Source organism: Oryx dammah, unplaced genomic scaffold (genome assembly GCF_014754425.2).
Source record: "Oryx dammah isolate SB20612 unplaced genomic scaffold, SCBI_Odam_1.1 HiC_scaffold_27, whole genome shotgun sequence".
Classification (NCBI taxonomy): Eukaryota; Metazoa; Chordata; class Mammalia; order Artiodactyla; family Bovidae; genus Oryx; species Oryx dammah.
In genome coordinates, this window is record NW_024070211.1 from 134485257 (window position 1) to 134506140 (window position 20884).

Sequence of the window (20884 nt, forward strand, 5' to 3'; positions counted from 1 at the left end):
CTGACCTGCATACAAATTTCTCAAGAAGCAGGTCAGGTGGTCTGGTATTCCCATCCCTTTCAGAATTTTCCAGTTTATTGTGATCCACACAGTCAAAGGCTTTGGCATAGTCAATAAGGCAGAAATAGATGTTTTTCTGGAACTCTCTTGCTTTTTCCATGATCCAGAGGATGTTGGCAATTTGATCTCTGGTTCCTCTGCCTTTTCTAAAACCAACTTGAACATCAGGAAGTTCATGGTTCACGTATTGCTGAAGCCTGGCTTGGAGAATTTTGAGCATTACTTTACTAGCATGTGAGATGAGTGAAATTGTGCAGTAGTTTGAGCATTCTTTGGCATTGCCTTTCTTTGGGATTGGAATGAAAACGGACCTTTTCCAGTCCTGTGGCAACTGCTGAGTTTTCCAAATTTGCTGGCATATTGAGTGCAGCACTTTCACAGCATCATCTTTCAGGATTTGAAACAGCTCAACTGGAATTCCATCACCTACACTAGCTTTGTTTGTAGTGATGCTTTCTAAGGCCCACTTGACTTCACATTCCAGGATGTCTGGCTCTAGATGAGTGATCACACCATCATGATTATCTGGGTCATGAAGATCTTTTTTGTACAATTTCTCTGTGTATTCTTGCCACCTCTTCTTCATATCTTCTGCTTCTGTTAGGTCCATACCATTTCTGTCCTTTATTGAGCCCATCTTTGCATGAAATGTTCCCTTGGTATCTCTAATTTTCTTGAAAAGATCTCTAGTCTTTCCCATTCTGTTCTTTTCCTCTATTTCTTTGCATTGATCACTGAAGAAGGCTTTCTTATCTCTTCTTGCTATTCTTTGGAACTCTGCATTCAGATGCTTATATCTTTCCTTTTCTCCTTTGCTTTTCACTTCTCTTCTTTTCACAGCTATTTGTAAGGCCTCCCCAGGCAGCCATTTTGCTTTTTTTGCATTTCTTTTCCATGGGGATGGTCTTGATCCCTGTCTCCTGTACAATGTCACAAACCTCAGTCCATAGTTCATCAGGCACTCTATCTATCAGATCTAGTCCCTTAAATCTATTTCTCACTTTCACTGTATAATCATAAGGGATTTGATTGAGGTCATACCTGAATGGTCTAGTGGTCTTCCCTACTTTCTTCAATTTAATATGTGGCTTGCAAATAAAGTCTCCCCAATGTGTGGTTTAGCTTTTTATCTTCCTACCAGAGTGTTTGTACAGCAAAAGGTTTTGATTTTGATGAAGTCCAATTTATTATTATTTTTTTCCATTATGGATGTAACTTTGGTATTGTGACTAAGAACTCTTTATTATCTTCTAGATCTCAAAGATTTCCCCCTAAAAATCTTATAGTGTTATGTTTTACATTTAAATGTGTGATTAATTAATTTTGAATTGTTTTTTAATAAAATGTGAGGTTAGGTTTAGTTTTTTCCCCTATGGATGTCCAAATACCTGAGCCTTGTTTGTTGAAAAGACTACTGTTCTTCCACTAAATTGCTTTTGCATCAGAAACCAGTTGAGTGTATGTGTATGTATCTGTTTTGGGGTTCTCTACTCTTTTCTTGTGATCTATATGTCTATCCCTACCCCAATACCACAATTGATTAAGTAGCCCTAACTAATATTGGGTAGATGGATTCCTCTTACTTTATTACTTTTACAAAACTGTTTTAGCTATTTTAAGGCCTGTGCCTCTCCTCATAAATTTTAGAATACAAAAGATTTTTCAAGGTTAGAAAATGTTCACATTGTACTTCCCCACCCTCACTTAAAATCTCTAAGTAGAAACAGCACTTCCCAAGTCAGGGAAGAGGATAGGAGAAGGTTGGGTAAATCACTCAGCATTCATTAAGCAGATGCTCCCACAGTCATTTCTTTTCTTGCTCCCTCTTGATCTTGGTCTCCTTCTAGGCCCCCTTAGCCAGGAGCACAAACCCATCTATGTACAAATAAGATTATAAATAAGATGCTAAAATTTGCTTTCCCTGGAATCCTAAGTTCTCTGTCCCTCTACCTGAAATTAAAAATCTCTACATGCAAACAGCACCTTTTTACTCCCAAGGATTGCCTCCTCTTGTTCTTCATCATACACACAAATATGCTAGAATATCCCAGGTGTAAGGTGACATTGTGGAGGGCTAAATTACATGGCTGTCTGTAGTTAAGGAAATTCTTCCTCATCACTGAGAAAGTTGGACTGGACCTGAGAAAGCCACCTGAAACGTTCTGTTAGACTTCAGACTTCTAAGCTAAGGGAGTCCTATCCCATTAACCTTTTCGATTTCTCAATTACATTTCAATATTAATAGTCTTTTCAATATCGGAAATAATCTTATTTGCTCAGTTATTTACTCACTCTCACCTCCTACCCCTCCCTTGAGGATAGAGATCTTTTTATATGCTCTTCAATACTATATCCATAGTGCCTAGGATATTGCCTGGTCCACAGCTGGTGTTCAGTAAATATTTATCAAATTGAAGAACATGGTGAGAGGATGTGGTCACCTGGACAGCAACAGTATATACATCTACAGCAATAAAGACCCTGAACTGGCACAAGGATGGACAGAGGCTAATGGAACACAAAAGTCAGCTGTAGACATCTCAGAGACCTACATGTAAACAGTAAGTCCATGAAAGTTTTAAAAAGGTAATTTAGAGAAATCTATTTCTGCTTTATTGACTATTCCACAGCCTTTGACTGTGTGGATCACAATAATCTGTGGAAAATTCTGAAAGAGATGGGAATACCAGACCACCTCTTGAGAAACCTCCATGCAGGTCAGGAAGCAACAGTTAGAACTGGACATGGAACAAGAGACTGGTTCTAAATAAGAAAAGGAGTATGTCAAGGCTGTATATTGTCACACTGCTTATTTAACTTCTATGCAGAGCACATCATGAGAAATGCTGGGTTGGAAGAAGCACAAGCTGGAATCAAGATTGCTGGGAGAAATATCAATAACCTCAGATATGCAGATGACACCACCCTTATGGCAGACAGTGAAGAGGATCTAAAAAGCCTCTTGATGAAAGTGAAAGAGGAGAGTGAAAAAGTTGGCTGAAAGTTCAACATTCAGAAAATGAAGATCATGGCATCTGGTCCCATCACTTCATGGGCAATAGATGGGGCAACAGTGGAAACAGTGTCAGACTTTATTTTTGGGGGCTCCAAAATTACTGCAGATGGTGATTGCAGCCATGAAATCAAAAGACGCTTACTCCTTGAAGGAAAGTTATGACCAACCTAGATAGCATATTGAAAAGCAGAGACATTACTTTGCCGAATAAGGTCCATCTAGTCAAGGCTATGGTTTTTCCAGTAGTCATGTATGGATGTGAGAGTTGGACTGTGAAGAAGGCTGAGCGCCGAAGAATTGATGCTTTTGAACTGTGGTGTTGAAGAAGACACTCGAGAGTCCCTTGGACTGCAAAGAGAGCCAACCAGTCCATTCTAAAGGAGATCAGTCCTGGGTGTCCTTTGGAAGGAATGATGCTAAAGGTGAAACTCCAGTACTTTGGCTACCTCATGCGAAGAGTTGACTCATTGGAAAAGACTCTGATGCTGGGAGGGATTGGGGGCAGGAGGAGAAGGGGACGACAGAGGATGAGATGGCTGGATGGCATCACCGACTCAATGGACATGAGTTTGAGTGAACTCCGGGTGTTGGTGATGGACAGGGAGGCCTGGCATGCTGTGATTCATGGGGTCACAAAGAGTGAGACACGACTGAGCAACTGAACTGAACTGAACTGAGTCATGAGTCGGGGGTAAAGAATAGATGGATACTCTTGAAAACAATGAAATTTAGAATTTCTGTTCATTAAAAGATATCACCAAAGAAGGAAAAAGACAAACCATGGAGTGGGAAATCATATTGACGGCCCATTTAACCAACAAAGTGATTGTATCCAGAATATGTACAATCAATAAGTAAAAGACAACTTCATTGACAAATGGACAAGGTATTAGGTCAGACACGTCCCCAAAGAGAATATCCAAATTTTCAAAAAGCATTAAAAGGGTGTATAGAAGCTCTATACCTTCAGCAGAAACTAGACTGGGAGCTGACTGTGACTCAGATCATCAAATCCTTAATGCCAAATTCAGACTTAAATTGAAGAAAGTAGGGAAAACCACTAGACCATTCAGGTATGATCTAAATCAAATCCCTTACGATTGTACAGTGGAAGTGACAAATAGATTCAAGTGATTAACTCTGGTAGATAGAGTGTCTGAAGAACTGTGGATGGAGATTTGGGACACTGTACAGGAGGTGGTGATAAAAACTATCCCCAAGAAAAAGAAATACAAAGAAGCAAAATGGTTGTCTGAGGAGGCCTTAGAAAGGGCTGAGAAAAGAAGGTAAGTGAAAGGCAAAAGAGAAAAGGAAAGACATATCCATCTGAATTCAGAGTTCCAAAGAATAGCAAGGAGAGATAAGAAAGCGTTCTTAAGTGATCAATGCAAAGAAAAAGGAAAACAATAAAACAGGAAAGACTAGAGATCTCTTCTTGAAAATTAGAGATACCAAGGAAACACTTCATGCAAAGATGGGCACAATAATGGACAGAAACGGTGTGCACCTAACAGAAGCAGAAGATATTAAGAAGAGGTGGCAAGAATACACAGAAGAACTATCCAAAAAATAATGACCCAGACAACCACGATGGTGTGATCACTCACCTAGAGCCAGACATCCTGGAGTGTAAAGTCAAATGAGCCTTAGGGGGACTTCCCTGGTGGTCTAGTGGTTAAGACTCTGTGCTTCCAACACATGGGACATGAGTTCAATCCCTGGTCAGGGAAGATCTCATATGCCTTGTGGCCAAAAAAAAAATTAAAAAAAAAAATGAGCCTTAGGAAGCATCAGTATGAACAAAGCCAGTGGAGGTGATGGAATTCCAGCTGAGCTATTTCAAATCCTAAAAGATGATGCTGTTAACTCAATATGCCAGCAAATCTGAAAAACTCAGCAGTGTCCACAGGACTGGAAAAGGTCAGTTTTCATTCCAATCCCAAAGAAAGACAATGCCAAAGAATGTTCAAACTAGTGCACAATTGCACTCATCTCACACGCTAGTAAACTAATGCTCAAAATTCTCCAAGTGTGGCTTCAATATGTTAACCAAAAACTTCCAGATGTTCAAGCCAGATTTAGAAAAGGCAGAAGAACCAGAGATCAAATTGCCAACAACCTCTGGATCATAGTAAAAGCAAGAGAATTCCAGAAAAACATCTACTTTTGCTTCAGTGACTATACAAAAGCTTTTGACTGTGTGGATCACAACAAACTGGAAAATTCTTAAAGACATAGAACTACCAGACCACCTTACCTGCCTCCTGAGAAATCTGTATGCCGGTCAAGAAGCAACAGTTAGAACTGGACATGGAACAATGAACTGATTCCAAATTGGGAAAGGAGTACCTCAAGGCTATATATTGTTACCCTGCTTGTCTAACTTGTATGCAGAGTACATCATGTGAAATACTGGGCTGGATGAAATCAAGCCAAAATCAAGATTGCTGGGAGAAATATCAATAACCTCAGATATGCAGATGATTCCACGGTAGAGTCAGAGAGCAAGGAGGAACTAAAGAGCCTCTTGATGAAGGTAAAAGAGGAGAGTGAAAAAGTTGGCTTAAAACTCAACATTCAAAAAACTAAGATCATGGCATCTGGTCCCATCACTTCAAGGCTTAGAGTTGGGGAAACAATGGAAACAGTGACAGACTTTATTTTGGGGGGCTCCAAAATCACTGCAGATGGTGACTGCAGCCATGAAATTAAAAGATGCTTGCTTCTTGGAAGAAAAGCTAATACAAACCTAGACAGCATATTACGAAGCAGAGACATTACTTTTTTGACAAAGGTCTGTGTAGTCAAAGCTACGGTTTTTCCAGTAGTTATGTATGGATGTGAGAGTTGAATCATAGAGAAAGCTGAGCATCAAAGAATTGATGCTTTTGAACTGTGGTGTTGGAGAAGACTCTTGAGAGTCCCTTCGACTGCAAGTAGATCCAACCAGTCCATCCTAAAGATCAGTCCTGGGTGTTCATTGGAAGGACTGATGTTGAAGCTGAAACTCCAATACTTTGGCCACCTCATGTGGAGAGCTGACTCATTGGAAAAGACCCTGATGCTGGGAGGGATTGAAAGAAGGATGAGAAGGGGACAACAGAGGATGAGATAGTTGGATGGCATCACTGACTCAATGGACACAAATTTGAGCAAGCCCCAGAAGTTGATGATGGACAGGGAAGCCTGGCATGCTGCAGTCCATGGGGTTGCAGCGTTGGACACAACTGAGTGACTGAACTGCACTGAGCATCTTTAGACATTAGCCAGTGCGGCGCTCAGTTGTGTCTGACTCTTTGCAACCCCATGGACTGTAGCCCTCCAGGCTCTTCTGTCCATGAGATTTCCCAGGAAGAATACTGAGTGGTTTCCATTTCCTTCTCCAGGGGATCTTACTGACTCAGGAATGGAACCTGCATCTCTTGCGTCTTTAGCATTGGCAGAGGAATTCTTTACCATTTGTGTCACCTGGGAAGCCCTCTTCAGACATTGGAGAAATGCAGATTACCTCTACCTGCCTAGAAGAATGGTTAAAATTGGTTAACAATATCAAGTAAAGGCTAATGGGACTATGGGGAAAAGGAAACACTTACGGTGTGAGTGTAAATTGGCACAATCACTTTGGAATGATATCTGGGCAGTACTAGTAAAGCTAGTAAAGCTGAAGATAAGCAGCCCCAATGATCAAGCCATTTCACTTCTGGGAGGCACATCCAACAGAAAGGCATATGCTCATGCAGCAGGCACCTGGGCACAAAGCTACCTGGCAGCAACATCTGACTGATACATACGCTGTGGAATGCTGATTCAAAGTCATTGTACATAATGATGAAAATGAAAGAACTTTCGATGCACAGCACAAGGATGAGTCTTAAAACCAAATGGGTAAGGAATAAAAGAACACATAAGGTTGTATGCACATAAAGTTCAAAAATAGGCAAAAATAAACTACATTGTTTGGATGCACAAAGGTAAGCAGTAAAACTATAATGAGACAAAGAAGTGAATACCATAGAAGGTGGCACAGAGCCTATGGCCAGCCAGGATGAAGGACTCTTGTACCAGGAAGGGCTGTAGTGTTGACTCAAGTGCAGGTTACTCAGTGTTTGTTTCATAGCAATATATTGTCTACACATTTATGCACTAGGCTTTTCTGTATGATGATGCATATCTCCAATTAAAAGAGCTCTAAAGGAACAAACTGCAGGATGTGAAATCACAGGAAGTTAAAGCCTCTACAGATTACATGGAAGAAAAGTTATGACCAATCTAGACAGTGTATTAAGAAGCAGAGGCATTACTTTACTGACAAATGTCCATCTAGTCAAAGCTATGGTTTTTCCAGGAGTCATGTATGGATGTGAGAGTTGGACCATAAAGAAGGCTGAGCACTGAAGAATTGATGCTTTCAAACTGTGGTGTTGGAGAAGACTCTTGAGAGTCCCTTGGGCTGCAAGGAGATCCAACCAGTCAATCCTAAAGGAAATCGGTCCTGAACATTCATTGGAAGGACTGATATTGAAGCTGAAGCTCCAATACTTTGGCCACCTGATGTGAAGAGCCGACTCATTGGAAAAGAACCTGATTCTGGGAAACATTGAGGGCAGAAGGAAAAGGGGGTGATGGAGGTTTGAGATGGTTGGATGGCATCATCGACTTAATGGACATGAGTCTGACCAAGCTCCAGGAGATGGTGAAGGACAGGGAAGCCTGGGGTGCTGCAGTCAAGTCATGCCTGACTCTGCAACTGAACAATAACATAGATGACACGATCATAGCCATGTTAAATATATGGTTCCAGAATAAAATCTGGAAGAAAATTTAACACTGGTAGTTTTGGAATAAAAGAACTCTTGCTACTTAAAAGCATTGTGGAATGAAGAAATGGGAACACCCCTGGATTCCTTGCCAATTTCTCCTGCAATTACAGCCTGCTCTCCCAGGAGCAACCACTAGATGGAGCCTCACCTTTAGCTCTAAGTTCAGTTTCTGCTCATGGTTGCCCAGGGCTTCGGCTACAGAGAGCAAACTTTTCAAAGCTTTTCTCCCCTCTCCTTCCCATGTACATGTATCTGCCACTCACTTGTATTCGTATTAACACATGTTCTGATGCACAAGGGTGTGAGTTCTCATTCCTCCTGTGAGGTTTGACATAGAAAGAAGAATATGAATGAACATTTATCCAGCATCCACTTCATGCCTGACTCATTCTTGCGTTCTTTACCATCACAGCGTGCAGGCTGTCTGGGTGTTTGCTGAGGCTCCCCGCACTTGGGGGCTTCCCAGGTGGCACAGTGGTAAAGAACCCACCTGCCAGTGGAGGAGATGCAAGAGAACTGGGTTCAATCCCTGGGCTGGGAGACTCCACTGGAGGAGGAAATGGCAACCCACACCAATATTATCGCCTGGAGAATTTCATGGGCAGTGGAGCTTTGTGGGCTGCAGTCCATGGGGTCACGCAGAGTCAGCCACGACTGAGCACACAGCACACAGCACACACACACGGCCCCGTGCCTGCTCCTCACATAAATACAGGGACAGTCTGCAGCGAATGCCGTTTTCCATTGTGTACAGATATACACATTAATATGTATAGCACTACTAAATCAGTTTAATGATTATATTATTTAGGCACTAAAAATCTTTTTGGACTACTTGATTTTAATCTGACCGCTTGATTTTACCTCAATGTTAATCAATAGAAAAATAACTATATACTATATACAGCATAGCGGTACTATGAAATAGCATGCCGGTTTCAACTACGGAACAATGTATATAAAACCCCTGGAGGTCTGTATTTGCTGTTTTATTGAAGTAAACAAGAAAGATACAAAAAAAAAAAAATTAAAAAAAAAAGAAAGATACAGGGTAGTATGTGTGTATGACCTGCTGTGTAACCCTCTTTTCCCCAAAGTGAAAGTGAAAGTTGCTCATGCATCGTGGCTCATGCTCTTTGTGACCCCATGGACTATACAGTCCATGGAATTCTCCAGGCCAGACTACTGGAGTGGGTAGCTGTTCCCTTCTCCAGGGGATCTTCCCAACCCGGCGAGCAAACCCGAGTCTCCCACATTGCAGGCAGATTCTTTACCAGCTGAGCCATCCCCCTTATCATCCTGTTGATGTGTAGAGATCATGTAGATAACATACATCCAACTGCTGACACTATTTCCTTCTGTGGAATATGACTGGGGGCTTTAAAGGGAAATTGATACCTTTTCTCTTCTACATCTGTACTGGCTTTGTTTTTAATTTTTACTAATAATTAAAAATAAGCAAAACAATAGGAAAAAAATCTTTGAAAGCTAATATTTAACACTTTACAGATGAGGACATATGTTGAATAAAGTGATGTAATTTCACCTGGTAGTCCTCACTTGTGAATGCGAAACGTCTAATTCCAGTGTGTTGGGAATACCCTGTGAATGCTCACCTGTCCCAGCTCGTTTCCTCCTAAGCAGCCCACAAAGAGCCTGGTGGCGGCAGTGAGCACCCCAGACTTGTCGGTTATAGCACACAGGGCCTTCAGCTTGTCCTGTGCACAGAAGTGTAGTCTATGGGAAGAGCAGGTGCAGGGGGCCTCAGCAAACACCCGGACAGACTGCATGTGCTTAGCAAACAGTGAGATGATTGTCAAGTGCCCAGGAAAGGACCAGACACTAAGCAGATGCTGAAAATGTTCATTCCTATTCCTCTTTCAAATCTTAACAGGAGAAGAGAGAAGGCCATCAGTTCAGTTCAGTTCAGTTCAGTCGCTCAGTCGTGTCCGACTCTTTGCGACCCCATGAATCACAGCACGCCAGGCCTCCCTGTCCATCACCATCTCCCGGAGTTCACTCAGACTCACGTCCACCGAGTCCGTGATGCCATCCAGTCATCTCATCCTCTGTCGTCCCCTTCTCCTCCTGCCCCCAATCCCTCCCAGCATCAGAGTCTTTTCCAATGAGTCAACTCTTCCCATGAGGTGGCCAAAGTACTGGCGTTTCAGCTTTAGCATCATTCCTTCCAAAGAAATCCCAGGGCTGATCTCCTTCAGAATGGACTGGTTGGATCTCCTTGCAGTCCAAGGGACTCTCAAGAGTCTTCTCCAACACCACAGTTCAAAAGCATCAATTCTTCGGCGCTCAGCCTTCTTCACAGTCCAACTCTCACATCCATACATGACCACAGGAAAAACCATAGCCTTGACTAGATGGACCTTATTCGGCAAAGTAATGTCTCTGCTTTTCAATATGCTATCTGGGTTGGTCATAACTTTTCTTCCAAGGAGTAAGCGTCTTTTAATTTTATGGCTGCAGTCACCATCTGCAGTGATTTTGGAGCCCAGAAAAATAAAGTCTGACACTGTTTCCACTGTTTCCCCATCTATTGCCCATGAAGTGATGAGACCAGATGCCATGATCTTCGTTTTCTGAATGTTGAGCTTTCAGCCAACTTTTTCAGTCTCCTCTTTCACTTTCATCAAGAGGCTTTTTAGCTCCTTTTCACTTTCTGCCATAAGGGTGGTGTCATCTGCATATCTGAGGTTATTGATCTTTCTCCCGGCAATCTTGATTCCAGCTTGTGCTTCTTCCAGCCCAGCGTTTCTCATGATGTACTCTGCATATAAGTTAAATAAGCAGGGTGACAATATACAGCCTTGACGTCCTCCTTTTCCTATTTGGAACCAGTCTGTTGTTCCATGTCCAGTTCTAACTGTTGCTTCCTGACCTGCATACAGATTTCTCAAGAGGCAGGTTAGGTGGTCTGGTATTCCCATCTCTTTCAGAATTTTCCAGAGTTTATTGTGATCCACACAGTCTAAGGCTTTGGCATAGTCAATAAGGCAGAAATAGATGTTTTTCTGGAACTCTCTTGCTTTTTCCATGATCCAGCGGATGTTGGCAATTTGATCTCTGGTTCCTCTGCCTTTCCTAAAACCAGCTTGAACGTCAGGGAGTTCACGGTTCACGTATTGCTGAAGCCTGGCTTGGAGAATTTTGAGCATTACTTTACTAGCATGTGAGATGAGTACAATTGTGCGGTAGTTTGAGCATTCTTTGGCATTGCCTTTCTTTGGGATTGGAATGAAAACGGACCTTTTCCAGTCCTGTGGCAACTGCTGAGTTTTCCAAATTTGCTGGCATATTGAGTGCAACACTTTCACAGCATTATCTTTCAGGATTTGAAACAGCTCAACTGTGAGGTGTTCCATCACCTCCACTAGCTTTGTTTTTAGTGATGCTTTCTAAGGCCCACTTGACTTCACTTTCCAAGATGTCTGGCTCTAGATTAGTGATCACATCATCATGATTATCTGGGTCGTGAAGATCTTTTTTGTACAGTTCTTCCATGTATTCTTGCCACCTCTTCTTAATATCTTCTGCTTCTGTTAGGTCCATACCATTTCTGTCCTTTATTGAGCCCATCTTTGCATGAAATGTTCCCTTGGTATCTCTAATTTTCTTGAAGAGATCTCTAGTCTTTCCCATTCTGTTGTTTTTCTCTATTTCTTTGCATTGATCACTGAAGAAGGCTTTCTTATCTCTTCTTGCTATTCTTTGGAACTCTGCATTCAGATGCTTATATCTTTCCTTTTCTCCTTGGCTTTTCACCTCTCTTCTTTTCACAGCTATTTGTAAGGCCTCCCCAGATAGCCATTTTGCTTTTTTGCATTTCTTTTCCATGGAGATGGTCCTGTACAATGTCACGAACCTCATTCCATAGTTCATCAGGCACTCTATCTATCAGATCTAGGCTCTTAAATCTATTTCTCACTTCCACTGTGTAATCATAAGGGATTTGATTTAGGTCATACCTGAATGGTCTAGCGGTTTTCCCTACTTTCTTCAGTTTCAGTCTGAATTTGGCAATAAGGAGTTCATGATCTGAGCCACAGTCAGCTCCTGGTTTTGCTTTTGTTGACTGTATAGAGCTTCTCCATCTTTGGCTGCAAAGAATAGAATCAATCTGATTTCGGTGTTGACCATCTGGTGATGTCCTTGTGTAGAGTCTTCTCTTGTGTTGTTGGAAGAGGGTGTTTGCCATGACCAGTGCATTTTCTTGGCAAAACTCTATTAGTCTTTGCCCTGCTTCATTCTGCATTCCAAGGCCAAATTTGCCTGTTTCTTGACTTCCTACTTTTGCATTCCAGTCCCCTATAATGAAAAGGACATCTTTTTTGGGTGTTAGTTCTAAAAGGTCTTGTAGGTCTTCATAAAACCGTTCAACTTCAGTTTCTTCACCGTTACTGGTTGGGGCATAGACTTGGATAACTGTGATATTGAATGGTTTGGCCGGGACAAGCATCCCGAGGAGCAGTGGCTGCGCAGGCACAGGAGGGCCTAGAGGAGCTATCCCATGTTGAAGGTCAGGAACAGCAGCAGTAAGGAGATACCCCTTGTCCAAGGTTAGGAGCAGTGGCTGTTCTTTGCTGGAGCAGCCGTGAAGAGATATCCCACGCCCAAGGTATGAGAAACCCAAGTAAGATGGTAGGTGTTGCAAGAGGACATCAGAGGGCAGACACACTGAAACCATACTCACAGAAAACTAGCCAATCTAATCACACTAGGACCACAGCCTTGTCTAACTCAATGAAACCAATCCATGCCTGCGGGGCAACCCAAGACGGGCGGGTCATGGTGGAGAGGTCTGACAAAGCCTGGTCCACTGGAGACGGGAATGGCAAGCCACTTCAGTATTCTTGTCTTGAGAACCCCATGAACAGTATGAAAAGGCAAAATGATAGGATACCAAAAGAGGAACTCCCCAGGTCATTAGGTGCCCAATATGCTACTGGAGATCAGTGGAGAAATAACTCCAGAAAGAATGAAGGGATGGAGCCAAAGCAAAAACAATACCCAGTGGTGGATGTGACTGGTGATAGAAGCAAGGTCCGATGCTGTAAAGAGCAATATTGCATAGGAACCTGAATTGTCAGGTCCATGAATCAAGGCAAATTGGAAGTGTTCAAACAAGAGATAGCAAGGGTGAACGTCGACATTCTAGGAATCAGCAAACTAAAATGGACTGGAATGAGTGAATTTAACTCAGATGACCATTGTATCTACTATTACGGGCAGGAATCCCTCAGAAGAAATGGAGTAGCCATCATGGTCAATAAGAGAGAAGGCCATATATGCTTGCAAATCAGAACTTATACGAAGGCTGAGTGCCGGGGAAAGGTACACGTTGAGAGGGTGACTGACAATTGCCACAGGGAGACCACAGTCAGTTTGCTAAAGGGCCAGGCTTACCGGGAGCCCAGAGGCAGCATATGGGGGTGGGAGGCTGCATTTGGCCCTGCTTGAGGCTAATGCTGAACCTTTTGCCCTTCCATACCAGCACAGTGCTGGGCATGCAGAGACATCACATCTATTTGTTTAAAGAAGCAATGGGACAAGGGCAAATGGGTGCAGGAGTGGACAGGAAAAGGGAGGTCTGCTTTCACAGTCCCAAGACTACTCCTTCTGGAATTTACCTCCTTCAGAGGGCAGCCTGACTTGAGAGAAATCCCAAGCTGGTATCCCTTTTCTTGTGCCTGACCCGGCACCTGTTCCCTATCCTGGGTAGATGCCTTTGCTTTGGGGGAGAGACTGTTTTATTTTACTAGGAATTTCAGAAGCACCACTAATCTCTCCTTATATCCAAACAAGTTAAACTGGATCAGGTTTAGATTTCAGGAAAAAAAAAACACCCATAAACATACTAGAAAGCAAAGTTGGAAATTTTCCTTTAAAAATTTCACAGTGGAGAAGAATGAAGGCTGAAAGAAAAAAGCCTACATCAACCACTGGATACAAAATAACCAGACTATGAACAGGCCACTGATACAAAGGGGAATTCAAATAGCTTGAATTACATAGGCAAAATAGAGACCACACAGAATTACAGCAAAATGCAGTTCCCACTTGTTAGTTTGGCAAATTTCAAGAGATCAGTCTGGCTGTGTTGATTCTGGTGGGACCCTCATGTGTGTAAGTGGGGCAATCTCCATGGAAGGCAGAATGGCCTTCCTACTCCTCCCCTCCACTCACTTAGGAAAATGTCCTGTGTGGTACCCTCCTTAAGAGGTAAAAAAAATATGAGTTGATTGATGTGAGTTACAGATAACTCACCTCACTCCCAAGAAGGTCCTTCAGTGAGGGTGCTGTGCTTATGCCACAGGGATGCTGGCCTCTTTTCCTGCTCTCTTCCTTCTGCTCGCCCTGGTCTAATGCCTGCAGAGAAAGCAGGAGGTTTATCCAGGCCTGGGACATCTTGGGGTTTCCAGGGGCCTCTGAGCTGGTGTCCACACGGCTGTAGCTTCCAAGAGAAACCACTGAGATGGCCCTACCCTTTTCAGGGTAGTGGAAATCTGCCTGCTGGGTACCAGGTCTGAGACTCTGGGGCTTGGGGCTCAGGGGCTTACAGGGCACGCTTTGGCTTCCATGTGCCAGGCAACAGGTGGAGCTTGAGGGAAGGGTGTGGCTGATCCCCGCCTGCTGCCTCCCAGGACTGGTGGGTGACAAAGGCCAAGACTTTTCAGGAAAGGTACTCGGAGGTATGTATTTACCACTTTCCTGGGTACTTGTACATTTGATAGTTGGTTCACTTTTTCTCCTGTTATCTGAAGAAGCCAAATTGCTGGATGACAAAGGTATGGGGGAATGTGTGGGTGTCCAATGATCTCTAAAAACATAGGTCTCCTTGTGTTCCACCACTGTGTTCTCACAGTGGCTATTGGTCTCTGGTGGGAAACGGCTGGGGGTATTCAAGATTTCTGGTCCTGGAATCAGACTTACTAAGGAGGACCTTTTGGAGCCTTGGGCATCTTTGCTTTTCAGGAATGTGCGCCAGGAACTCTGGCGCAACCTGCTCTTTTCCTTCTGGTCCTTGGAAGAGCATGAAGAACATTCACCAGTGTTCTCTTTTTCTAAAAGTCTTGACTCAAAAAAATTTGCAAAGGTCTTATGAGCTGAGGCCAACCTTGCCCTGAGTCTTTTCTCTGGAGTGTTGAGTCTCTTGGCGTCGCAGCTTTCTGAGGACTGTCTTCTGCTACAGAGGTCCCCAGGCGTCTCCACCCGGCCCTCTTCCATCAGCTCTGGGGCTCCTTGGCTTGATCCCTGGAGGCCGATCACCGGAAAGGTGCTGGCATGAGCGTTGCAAGGAGTTCCGGCCTGGCCGGAGGCGCTCTGCGCGCTACCCGTTGGGGGTTGACTGTCGGAGCACAGTTCCTTGAGGCCGGAGGAGCCCCTAGGGTGGCCCCATCCTGGGCTCTCAGCGGCCGAGGGCTTGCCTTTCCGGAAGGAGATTACCTTGGGAAACGCCAGGCGCTTTCCAGGCTCTCGCGATGCTTGGCGGAGCTGGTGGGGCGGTCTGGGCGGTTGGAGTGCGCTCTGACCCGCAGGGGCCCGGGCGCCGGGCTGCTTGTCGGTGTCTGCATCGCCCTCTGCTGCGCACACCCCTCGCGTGTCCTCCGGGCTCGGCGGCCCTCGGCTGCCCGCGGGGTGAGGGCCCCAGGCCTCGGGCTTCCCAGCAGCTTCCTCCCTGGCTGCTGGAATCCTGGATTTCTGGCTGGCCCCAGGTTGGTTCTCTTCCATAGGCGCCCCTGTTCTCAGCATGTCCCCCGCGTGCTCCTGGGAAGGCGTTTTTCTCCTCCCCGGGGGCCAATCTTCCGAAGCAGCCTGGGGGATCGGAACTATCCCAGGCTCTGAGCCTTGGGCCACCGGCCGAAGAGCCCCGTCGTTACCTCGCAGGCTGCAGGCTGCTGACAGTTCACACTCTTTGCCGCAAGTTTTTGATTTCCCAGCCAGAGGAGACTCACAGGGGGTCGCTCCAGCACTGTGGAGAGACCCTGGTCTTTCCTCTAGAAACTCACAGGACTGTGTTTTTAGCAGAGGACCCATTTTCTTCCTGGTGGCCTGCAGCCCTTTCTGCTCAACAGCTATAATGATGAGCGTGCCCCTAGAAGATGTGTCTGCTATGGGCCCTGTCTGGAGGCCCTCTGCAAAAGGTATGGTATCACCCTTGTGGCCCTGCTCACATTCCTCATCCCCACAGCTGCAGTGAGACATGGTGGCTGCTGTGACTCCTGAAAACCCCTGCAAGGCATTTTTTGTGAAGCTGGGATCTGGAACCATCACGTCTTCTGCTTCCTTTAAAGTGTCTGCTGTGCTTGATTTCAGGGTTGTCTCTGGAGCATATGAATTATCGCTCACTCTGGAGCAAGCTCCCCAGTCTCTGTTCCACACTAGTGACCCGCTCTTGCTGGGATGATGTGGGAACTTGGCCCTAGCAGATGGCTTTCTTTTTTCGCTGAGGATATACTTTGATGTGTAATTGCTGGTTTGGTTTCCTGGCTCAGCAGAAATGTCCTGAAGGTGCTTCTGTTCATCGCTCACGTCCTCAGCATCTGGTGCCTGGCCAGGGCCTTGGGGCTCCTCTGGTCTGCTTTCTGGGCCGTGTCCGGACTTGCACTCTGCTGGCGCTGGCACTTCCTCTGTGGTGAGGCTCACCAACTCCTGTCCTAACTGGTTTTCCAGCCAGAGACCTTCAGAGGGTGTGTCCTGAGAGGCCCTTTTCCAGTTTAGAGCCCTGAGTTTGTACTGATTCTTCAAAGGAAGAGTCTTCCTTTGGGAAGTAGGAAGTACGTGAGACAGCTGGGTGGGAACAGGGTGAAGAGGCGTTTGTGTTATTGGAGCCCGTTCTGCTTCTGTCCCTTCCTTCAGATGGGTCCCAAACTTCACAAAGTTCTGCCCTAAAGGATCCTCAGAGTTTCTTAAGGGAAATTCTGCTATGGAGTGGGCCCTGTTCAGAGTCCTTGTGAGCCAACGGCAGTGCCTTTGGAGTGCCCCGCCTTCATCATCAGTATTTTCTGGGACACTATGGTAAAACTTGGCATGTAGGAGGCAGGATGTCCCTAAAGGAAGCCAGCGGGTGGTATCAAAGCTGTACTGGGAGCAGAGCAGGCCTGTTTTCGATGTGGGGTCTGGAGGACATTTTTTCCCTGCCCTGGCTCCCAGAGGGGCTGTGCTATTCAGCGGGCTTCTGAGGGACAGCTGGGATCCCCTCTGCCTGGTGTGGATATTCGGCCAGCTCTGACTCTGTTCAGTGCACCAGAGAAGAAGGGGCCAGTCCAGTGGGGTGCACAGATGACTCTCAGACCTGGATCTCTGAGGAGAAAAAACAGAGAACCCTGTGATGTCTTGGACAGTCACCACCTTTGCTGGTGGGAGGCCGTGCCTGCCTGTAAGCTCCCGTGCACAGCCCTGTGTGAGGAGAGCAGCCCTTCCTGGCGGCAGCTCTAGCTCTGGGCCAGCCACCTCCTCCTGGAGGATGGTTCTCACTTCTCCAGCAACTGTAGCAAAGGTGCGTAACCCACTTTTGTGAGACTCTTCCTTGAAGTCAAGGCACAGATCTAGTTCCTCCTTTGGGTCCAGCCCGGGGACATCTGTCAAATATTGCTCCCGAGGGTTCCCAGATGCTGGGGTGTCAAAGAATCCCTTGTGTGCTTCCCTGTCCTCGGAGGTACCACATGGAGGGAGGTAGATTCCCTCTAGAAGGTCACCAGGCAGGGACTCAGTGTCAGAAGTGCTTTCAAAGGGATCAGTTTTGGTGTCTGATGGACTTTCACTCTGGTGGGACGGTGTCTCATCATCGCAGTCTGTTTTCTGGCTCCACTCCTGTTCCTCTGGTTCTGCAGGAGAAGGGGGACGCTGCTGACCTTCAGTGTCAACGTGGCCTGGCAGGTGTGCACTGGGCTCTGGAGTCTGGAAGGGCAAGAAGACAAGAGTCAGAGACAAGGCCTGAGGACATCTGTACACACGCACACTGTCCCTGCCTTTGTCAGAAGGAAGAAGGCTCAAAAGCGTCTCATTAGTTCCCCATGTGCCCTTGAAAGAGAGGTAAATGTGAAAAGCTACTTTTTATTAACACAGAAAAGAAGTGATGGAGTCAAACCCACACAATAGGGAGAAAGTGTAGCGCATGGTTAAAACAACCCTAATTAAAATAAGTGGAATGAGCATGGGCAGTTTAGTTAATAAAATGTGTGAGTCATGGTGAGGAGTATATCTCTGCCTCATGATTTCAGCAAGAAAGAGCAAATGAATATGTGTTTGTTTTGTGTTCTCTTAGTTGTTATGCAACCAGCTAGATTAAAGTCAAAGTTCATTCACTTAGAAGTATTTTCTGATTTAGGTTTGCTGCTGCCAAAGGAAACAGAGAACACACACACACACACAAGAATTATTGAAACTGCAATCATGTATCAAGATGTTATAAATGCCCAAGATAGCTTTGAGAACAGGAGGAAAAGTAGGTGCTAGTATTTTCATGCTTCTCTCATTACACATATTTCAGTCAACTCTTTATGACATCATTGATATGCATCTCCTTAAAAGTACACAGACCTGAGCTTTTTGACAAACGTATATGCCCATGTAGTGGATTGGCCAAAACCCAATTAACCTGAAAACCTGAACAAAGATTTTTGAAAAACCCAGTAAAACCAATATGATAAAAATCCTGAGTATTTCCTTTTCCCAGAAATGTCCCTGCTCTTCTCCAATCACTCTTCATCTCCCCTCTTCCTCTCTGTGACCTGTTTCTGCCACACAATCTAGATTTGCCTTTTCTAAAAGTTTCAGATGATCAGAATATGCAGAATGTATTCTTTGGGACCTGGCTTTTTTCTCTCAGCACAGTATTTTATAGGTTCACCCACATACCCCAGTTGTAACATGTGTTATACATGTAACACTTTGAAATTTGTTTATAATGCTACCCAGAATTCAGTTATCTAATGCTCAACGATTCCCCAGGCCAGGAATAGGACAAACATTTCCAGCTAAGGCTCCTCACACAAATTTTGTACAGAAGTCATTCACTCAACCAGCCTTTCCCAAGTACATATTCTGAGGACCTGTCATTAGAGGTTTCTCAAAATAAATGTGTTTTTAATCTTCTTCAATTGAGAGGAGAAAAGCAGACAAACACAAAAGAATGTGATGGTGATGTGTAAGCTATATGAGCTATAAGATAGATTCAGAAAATAAAAAATAATATGATACTGTATTAGCATCAAATAATTTAGTATCATATAGTTTCAAATATGTTGCAAAGCAGGAAGGAGTTGGGAATAGGAGAGGAAATGTTAAAAATCAAACCATCTAGGAAGGAGGGCTTTGTGGCAGCCTTGGGGTACCCAAGACAAGAGAGGAAGCCCCCCTAGTCTGCTGCGGACACTTGCTTCAGCGGCCCAGCTTCCAGGTGGCAAGCCCCTCACTGTACATCAGGAACACAGCCTCTGGCCTACAGACGTCCCACGGCCTGGTAAGGCCAAGAAGGTCAGATGTGAATATACCTTGGCAAACAGGGAAGGCTGTGTAATGGCAAGACTGTGTTTCATAAACAGAGAATTGAACAGGGAGCAGGGAGCCAGCTACAGGTTCCTTGTCAGTAACTCCTGCCTTCAAAGGCACCTCTGTTCCCTCACTTTGATGCCCTGTTATTAAACTGGGAAGGGACCCCTGGCTTTAGAGCATTTCAGTAGTTCTTTCAACATTGTCAGAGTTGTCACTATCATTAATGTCACCTCATAGACTCATATTGGTGTCAATATCCACATGCTTCAGGCCTTTGGGAAAAATTCCAAAATCCCAAATTCCAGATGACCAATGATATGGACATTGACTGTGCCAAGATGCTGGGGGTCTCATCCCTGTCCCTGCTTCCTGCTCAGCATCTCTTTACTGGACATTGCCTGGGTCTTGATGAGGGTCAAGCCTTTCTTTGACTTCCAGGTATTCAGGCAAGAGGTCTCACTCAGTCTCAGTGAAAATAAAAAATTTTCTAAACTCTTCCAGGTTACAAAATTGGTATTGGGGCTTGGTTTCCCCAGTGGCTCCGTGGGTAAGGAGTCCACCAACAGTGCAGGAAATACAGGAGACATGAGTTTGATCCCTGGGTCAGGAAGATCCTCTAGAGAAGGAAATGGCAACCTACTCCATTATTCTTGCCTTAAAAATCCCATAGACAAATGAGCCTGGTGGGCTACAGTCCATGGGGGTAGCAAAGAGTTGGACATTACAGAGCACATAAACTCAGACTCTCTCAAATTACAAAATTGGTATAGTCTGTGCAAGAGCACTGGAAATCCAGCTTTAATAGTCCTTAAAGTGTATACATCCCCTTCATGGATCACTGCTTTGTCATAGCAAAGGGGCTTGCATAACTCAATGAAGCTGTGAACCATGCCGTGCAAGGCCACCCAAGATGGATGGGTCATAGTGGAAAGTTCTGACAAAACATGGTCCATTGGAGGAGGGAATGACAAACCACCCCAGTATACTTGCTGTGAGAACCCAATGAACTGTATAGAAAGGGGAAAAGATATGACACCGAAACATGAGACCCCCAGGTCATAAGGTGTCCAATATGCTACTGGGGAAGAGTGGAGGACAACTACTAATAGTCCCAGAAAGAATGAAGCGGCTGGGCCAATGCAGAAATGATGCTCGATCGTGGATGCGTCAGCTGATGAAAGTAAAATCCGATGCTGTAAGAAGAGTATTGCACAGGAACCTGGAATGTTAAGTCCATGAATCAAGGTAAATTGGATGTGATTAAGCAGGAGATGGCAAGAGTGAACATCAACATCTTAGGAATCAGTTAACTAAAATGGACAGGAATGAGTGAATTTAATTCAGATGACCACTATATCTACTACTGTGAGCAAGAATCCTGCAGAAGAAATGGAGTAAACTTCATAATCAGCAAAAGAGTCAGAAATGCAGTACTTGAGCGCAAACTCAAAAATGACAGAATGACCTCAGTTCATTTCCA

At 44.7% G+C, this 20884-nt stretch overlaps 1 protein-coding gene across 1 annotated transcript in view; it reads right to left on the bottom strand.

Moving 5' to 3' along the window:
• The window catches only part of LOC120854172, a 182329-nt gene extending 162035 nt beyond the window's left edge, over window positions 1-20294 (bottom strand). The window contains exons 1-2 of the mRNA XM_040227944.1: window positions 20226-20294; window positions 14176-17808 (exon numbers count right to left, since the gene is read on the bottom strand). Coding sequence (XP_040083878.1) covers window positions 14176-17808; window positions 20226-20294 — 3702 coding nt within the window. The remainder of the gene's footprint in view (window positions 1-14175; window positions 17809-20225) is intronic.
• Between the last annotated feature and the right edge of the window lie 590 nt (window positions 20295-20884).